We start from the raw sequence: 6,940 nt of genomic DNA, 5'->3' as shown, positions 1-6,940 counted from the left end.
AGCAGTGTAAGTTATTTTCTGCAATATCGGGTTTCGAGGTTGCGGCAACGAGATAAGGGTCTCAATAGCAAAGGAAATATATGCACGTCCATCATTTTTCACAAATGAGTAGTTGACGTTTGAGCATCATGGTTTGGAATAATTTTGAAAATGGATTGCTACATTATTACTGCACTTCCAAACCTGAGAACAAGAACAACGAATTATTTGATTGTGATGGATTGGTGACTTCAACATGAAAAAAACATTAGCAAGTTATCATGGCCACATCTGCTTTGATCTCTTCCCAAAACAAGATGGTCCAATTATATAATAGTAAATGCAATGTCTCTGTCTATCTCCACTGAAGGAAACAAAATTCTTGAAGAAAAACAGTACAGAAGAAACTCTTCCTGTGAATGGATCCGGGCCAAGATCCAGGTGAATCAAGTTAGATCTGGATATGGACCTAATGCATCATGTTCTGGGACCGTAAAACCGGCACAAGCTTTATTCCCTACATAAATATTTTCCCGTTAGATAATAACCAAAGGCCTTAATGCTATCCATTTAGCCGTTGAAAAATAATTTTCTTACCCCAAAAAGCTGGTGACGTATGTCATTGCTATAAACACGAACGCCTAAAAAGAGAATAGGTTCATTCCCTACTACATACACAAACATGTCCAATGGATCACTGACCCGACCCGGAACCAACCTCACAACACGTGTTTAGCCGTTGATAACCTCCTAATTTTCTTACCTAAAACAAAACGCAGCGGCATACATGTCATTATATAAATGAGAACGGGCAAAAGTTGAAAACATTTATTCTCAAAAAAATAAATAAAAAGAAGCCAAATCCCTTACCTCACAAGGAGTTTTACGCTGCCAAAACAGTGATCATAAATATCGTCAAGGCAGAGCCTGCGCGGCGGAAGCAGATCAATGTCATGAGCGTTTTTTTTACTCATGCTTACATCGTGGCCGTCCGTTTGCATTTTGGATGAATGCCACGTGGTTTTATTAACTTTTGAGCTTTTTAAAATGCAAATCGGATGGCCGCGATGTCGGCACGAGCAAAAAAGCTTATGTTCAGCATGACCTGATCTGCTTCCGCCGCGTGGCTAGGTCTATGATCATGGAGGTAAATATTAAAAATAAAAAATGAAAACAATTTTATCGTTGGACTCAATTAGCATAATTGAATCACTTGAGATCACGGGTTAAATGATCGCGATTAAGGAAAAAGTTATTTATTTTTTACTTTATAACTCGAAGAAACCACACCCAACACGAAGACCTGATCATGCCCATACCTACTACGATCGTCATGCCGGCAGGGTAAAACTCCGAGAAAAGACCCCTTGCACCCACAATGCCTATTATGCTAATCGTTGGCTTGCGCAGAGGGACGCCCATGAGAAAAACGGAGTCGCTTTCTTTTGCTTTCGAAGGATGTCATTTTATTTGGTCAACCCACCTGCGCGTGCGGTCGACCGAGGGAAGAGTGGCAATCACGTAAATTTGAGACGAAAAAAAAAACTAGACCTCAGCTGTGGAAAAGCGCACTTGCGGGCCCCGCGGATCGCTAGGTCGGCCCCCACTTTCTTGACTTTTGTGTGTGTGACGGGAGTTGTGGAGTGGCGGTCTGAGGACAGCCCGAAGAAGAAGAAAGAGAGAGAGAGAGAAACCGGGGGAGGATGAAGGGAGGAAGGAAGGACGATAAGAAGGGGGAAGATCGGGGCGGAGAGAAGAGAGAGAGAGGGTTGAGTACCGTGTTTGGTTGGAGTTGGTGCCAAACGAAGAAGGAATTCTGGTTTCCGTTTCTCTTCTTCTTCTTCTTGTTCGTTTGGTTCTTTGTTGGGGAAAGCTGGGTTAGGGATTTGTGATGATGGGCTGTGGTCGCTCGAAGCTAGACGAGACGGAGCTGGTGAGCCTCTGCAGGAAGCGGAGGGAGTCCATTCTAACGGCCGTCGATAGCCGCTACGCGCTCGCGGCCGCCCATTCCGCCTACTTCCGGTCGATGGCGAGCGTCGGCGAGTCGCTGCATCGGTTCGTGAGCGAGGGGTTCGTTCCGGTTCCGGTCGTCGTCGCGCCGGGCTCGCCGGTCCTGGCGATTCCCGGCGACGGGAAGAAGGGGTCCAGCAAGAACGGCTCGTCGCTGTCCTCGCTCTCTCCCCGTCTGTCCTCCGTCTCCCACCTGAATTTCAATTCGGAGGGGTCGGAGGCGGAGTCGTTTTCCCCTCTCCATAGCCTCACCGCCGTCTCCCCCGACGGCCACGGCTCGCCGGAGCGTGAATGCCCGGTTTGGAGCCCCCCGGCAATGGCGAACTATATGAAGTCGACGGCGATTCCTTCGATGGTTTTCTTGGAGCATATGCCTCGGTCGCCACCGGAAACGGTGATCTGGGGGGGCCATGGTTGGGGCTTCTCCGAACCAGGAGGAGTTCAGGCGATGCGATCGCCCCCGCGGAGTTCGATCCCCCCTCCTTCGCCTCCAAAGGCCTCTGCTTGGGATTTCTTGGACCCATTTACATCGTTTGAGAACATGTACAATTACTACGCTGGGAACTATAATTCGATTGGGAGTAGCCCTGATTCGGGGGAGGTGAGGCTGAAGGAGGGAATTCCGGATTTGGAAGACGAACTGCAGATTGAAGATGTGAAAGAAGTGGATAAAGAGCAAAAGCCGGCGGGTGGTGATAATGCGTCAAGTGGGCACATCTTAACGGACGAAGATGATGAAGAAGATGGCAAAAGTGATCACATTGACCGCATGTCGCCGGAGAAGGATGATTCTGTCCAGTTTTCGGACGCGAGTGGATCGAAAACTACATCAATTTCTGCAAATCATAAGAAAGGGGCGAGTTTCAGTGGAGAAGTGTCTCTGGCAGAGGATGGTGAATCGTCAAAGATGGACGGTTTCACGGTGTTAGCGACCCAAGGCACACGTGATATATTGGAAATTGTTGGCGAGATTAAGGGTCAGTTTGTGAATGCTTCCCAATCGGGTTCAGAGGTTTCTGTAATGCTTGAGGTGGGAAAGATGCCTTATCGTCCAAAAAGTACGTTGATTAAAGGTAAAGATTTTGATGTCCTTATGGAATTCAGTAAACCTCTAAAGGATTATGTGATACTGATTATCTTTGTTTTACTATTCATTTTTTCTTTTATTTCTTGTGAGGAGAATGATATGCGTAAATTTTACTTGCTTATATCGTCATGATAATCTTGATTTATTAATGTTTTGCCCTTTTTTCTTTTCAAGGAGAAGCAGTTGATTTTTTTTTTTTTTCATTATTACAAATTTCTCTCCATGTTCTGAATTGCCTTCGATATCAATCATTTTTTTCTCCCGTTTGAAAAGAAAAAACAAAGAGGTGTGATTTTAAGTTGGAATTTGTGAGCTCGATCCATGCAATTTCTGTTCTCTTTGCATCATTGTTTGAAACCACTCTTCTTTTCAACGATTATAGTGCTTGTGTAATTCTTTTAATTTTCTCTTCTCCTTTTCTTGCAATTACAAAACCAAATATCTTTTTTCTGATTGAGGAAAGTTAGGTCTATCATCACAAGGTATCACCAACCTAGTTTGAGAAAGAAAATTGTCATGCACCATTGTCCAATGCAATTTTTCCATAATCGTGTGAGCATTAATGCTCTTTTGGAACATCAACTTTTCTCCCCCTGGTGATTAGCTCACTGTGGGATTCAGATTTTTAAACCTTGGCTAATATGGAAAAACTTTGTTGTCAACCTTCACATTCAATACTTTCCTGATATATAAGTGTAGCTGATAAGCATGCTGATACTACTGAAGCTGCCTGAGTGCTTCTCTTCGATTTGTTTTATTGCGCTTTAGAACTTAATTGTACTTTTCTGCATTAATCTCTGCAAATACCATGAATTAGATTGATCTCCTATATTGACATCTTTGCACCATTCGTTAGCCAAGATGCCACACTTCTCCTTTAACGGACCAACAAAGCCACCATCCAGCGTCATGGATCCTGGTGAAGATTTCAAAATGAAGTCCGACAAACTTTCAGCAATTCTTGAAGAGATAAGCGCATGGGAGAGTAAACTGTACGAAGAAGTTAAGGCATTATTCTGACACTCTTATCTGATCTTGTAACATATATAATTTAAAACTGCACACATACATGTATGATTGGTATTGACTGGTTAAATGCTTTTAAAAAGCTGTTGTTGGGTTTTCCTGGCCGTCATTATGTTCGGAATTCATGTAACCAAGTGCCTTATTTTAGATTGTGTTTTTGGTGCAATTGTTCTAATTTCCTTGTGTATTTGCATTCATCAAAGTTCTGTGGATTCTCTCTCTCTCTCTATATATATATATGTGTGTGTGTGTGTGTGTGTGTGTGTGTGTAAACTCCAAAAGCAAATCTAACCTTTGGATCATGTTTAACATGTTCTATTTACCTATTTTCATGTGTTAAAGTTGACTCCAACATGATGTTCTATACCATTTTTAAGCCACCCTTTGAATTGTGAGCCATTGATTTTTCACCATCTCCAAAATGGAATCTTGTGGTGTATTAGACATGATAAACCTCCTAACATATTAAATATACCACACTAAACACATCTGTATGGTTAGACTTAACATTTGGTTTCTGGATCCATACAAGCAAGAGCATGTACCACCGTATGGTATCATGGTATATAACCACCATATATCACACATACCCCTTGAATTTCAATAATCTTGTCTTTTTTTTTTTAAGTATTTGGAAACAAAGAGTTACAAAACAGATGTACTCTGTACTTTAAAATCATAGATCCTTCAAAAAATAATATCTTCAATTTTTTGTATGGCCGAATTTTCAAATCTGGTTGATTGTGTTTATGCGTCGGATGACAAGTAGTTCTTGCCACTAATTTTATTCTGTTGTAGGATGAAGAGAAGATTAGGCTGAATTATGAAAAGAATTTCAAGCGACTGAAGGATTTGGATATTAAAGGTGCAGAATCTGAAAGGCTGGGTGTTACTCAGGTGTCAATTAGAAAACAGCTGACGAAGATTAACCTGGCTATTAGAGCCATTAATGTCATGTCAGATAAGATTCATAGGCTAAGAGACGATGAGCTGCAATCTCAACTTACTAAACTGATTGAAGGGTATGAAAATTTCTTTTTCTTGAGCCTCTGCCCTCTCATTTCTGTACATATATGGCTCTACCTGAATTTTCAAAGATAATTTTTTGCCGTTAAGAAGCTATTGATATTTGAGTTCAACACATGCAGCTATTTATGGCTATAGTGTATTAATGCTTCAATTAAAATGATTAATCTATATGTTGTTTGAATATCACTTCTATTTTTACTTTAGATTTTAATGGCTTAATTTTGCTTTTTGGGAAAAGAAAATGATTGCATTAGAATGAAATATTAAGTTAGACAATGGCTTAAAATGTTGGTGGCAGCTTTCTAGCAGCATGGCCTGAATCCTTCTATACAACTCTATCTGTGTCCAGAATAATCTTCAACCATGTGCCTGGTTTTATCCATCTTCAGTAACATGAATTTGCATACCATTTTCTTAAGAATATTTTCTTTATGAAGAACAAATTAAGAAAAAATAAATCTGCTATATAAAGACCTTCAAATGTATATCTCTTGTCAGCAATCATTATCAAACTAGAAGGAAAATTTAACATTCTTAACTCTATGGTCATCCTTCCCATTTTTATTATAGGATTTGGGTCTTCTACCTGATTGTAATAGTTTATTATTTTAAGGTTAACTTAACAAATTTGTAGGGATACACACAACTATTAAAGGCGTAATAGAGGTTTGATACACTTTAACAGTTGTTTGTGTGTGTTATATATAACTTCATAAGATCATTGATTTTTCTCCACTTGGAAATTTCCACTGCAACTTGATGCTGTCTGTGGGAGCCTTACTGCATCTTGATTAAATTTTGATGATCCATGCAGGATGACGAGAATGTGGAAAGTTATGTTTGTCTGTCACCAAAAGCAGTTTCAATCTATTTCAGAAGTTAAAACTTCAGATATAATATCAAGAAGTACCTCAAGAGACTCGGCGATGAAGGCGATAATGCAGCTGGAACAGGGGGTTTTAAATTGGTGTTCCAGTTTCATCAACTGGATGAATGCTCAGAGAGAATATGTTGCAGCCCTGAACGCTTGGTTATTGAATTGCATACACGAGGAGCAAGAAATGACGGCAGATGGAGTTGCACCTTTCTCCCCAGGCAAAGCAGGAGCACCACCAGTTTTTGTTTTCTGCAAGGATTGGTATGAAGTGATGCAAGATGTTTCGGTGGACCAAGTTAAAGCGGCCATGCATGAATTTGTAGCAAACATGCATAAACTCTGGGAACAGCTGGATGAGGAGCAGCGCCAAAGTCTCAAGGCTGAGTATCTCTCAAAAGACCTAGACAAAAGGCTAAGATTATTGCAGCAGGAGGAGAACAAGAAGCAGAGAAATCAAGGCTTGTCAGATAAGTTGGCCATTTCAGTTGCCGAGGATAATGGTGTTTCTCTGGCTGATAGAATGGCACTTGATGCAATGAAGAAGAAATTGGATGAGGAAAAACTAAAACATGTAGAGATTGTGAATAAAGTTCAGGATGGGACCTTTACTACTTTGAAGATGGGCATAGTTCAGATCTCTGAAGCTATGAGAGATTTCGTGTCTTCAATGATCAAGGCTTATGAGGAGATCAGAATCCCAAGTGTTGGATAAACGAGCCCTTGATGTAAGGATTGATGGTCATGGCTATGACATGGCTCTGGTCGATCCCAAAAGCAGATGAAGTGCTGTGGAACTCAAATTTCAAAGTGGAAAAATGGGGCAAATTTTACAGGCCATTCGCTGGATATGACATAAAACAATAAGGGAGTGGATTGTGCCAAGTTTGGGACAGTCGTTTCAGAATGGTTGGTACATTTGAGTCGGGATGCAG

At 41.0% G+C, this 6,940-nt stretch overlaps 1 protein-coding gene across 1 annotated transcript; it reads left to right on the top strand.

Annotated features, from left to right (window-relative positions):
• Positions 1–1,873: 1,873 nt before the first annotated feature.
• On the top strand, positions 1,874–6,720 carry LOC149838319 (protein ALTERED PHOSPHATE STARVATION RESPONSE 1-like). The gene is made up of 4 exons (XM_090008226.1): positions 1,874–3,062; positions 3,933–4,084; positions 4,901–5,124; positions 5,946–6,720. The coding sequence occupies exons 1-4, from the start codon at positions 1,874–1,876 to the stop codon at positions 6,718–6,720; spliced, it is 2,340 nt and encodes a 779-aa protein (XP_089864352.1).
• The last annotated feature ends 220 nt before the right edge of the window (positions 6,721–6,940 follow it).

This window comes from Nuphar pumila, chromosome 5 (genome assembly GCF_984573655.1).
Source record: "Nuphar pumila chromosome 5, dmNupPumi1.hap1.1, whole genome shotgun sequence".
Classification (NCBI taxonomy): domain Eukaryota; kingdom Viridiplantae; phylum Streptophyta; class Magnoliopsida; order Nymphaeales; family Nymphaeaceae; genus Nuphar; species Nuphar pumila.
Note: the sequence above shows the minus strand (reverse complement) of the source record. Positions and strands in the feature narration are given on the sequence as shown.

Bases quoted from the DNA above. Each gene is read 5' to 3' on its own strand.
- LOC149838319 (XM_090008226.1), top strand. From the start codon at position 1,874: ATGGGCTGTGGTCGCTCGAAGCTAGACGAGACGGAGCTGGTGAGCCTC. The intron at 3,063-3,932 runs GTAAAGATTTTG...ACCATTCGTTAG, and splicing joins AAAAAGTACGTTGATTAAAG to CCAAGATGCCACACTTCTCC. The intron at 4,085-4,900 runs GCATTATTCTGA...ATTCTGTTGTAG, and splicing joins AACTGTACGAAGAAGTTAAG to GATGAAGAGAAGATTAGGCT.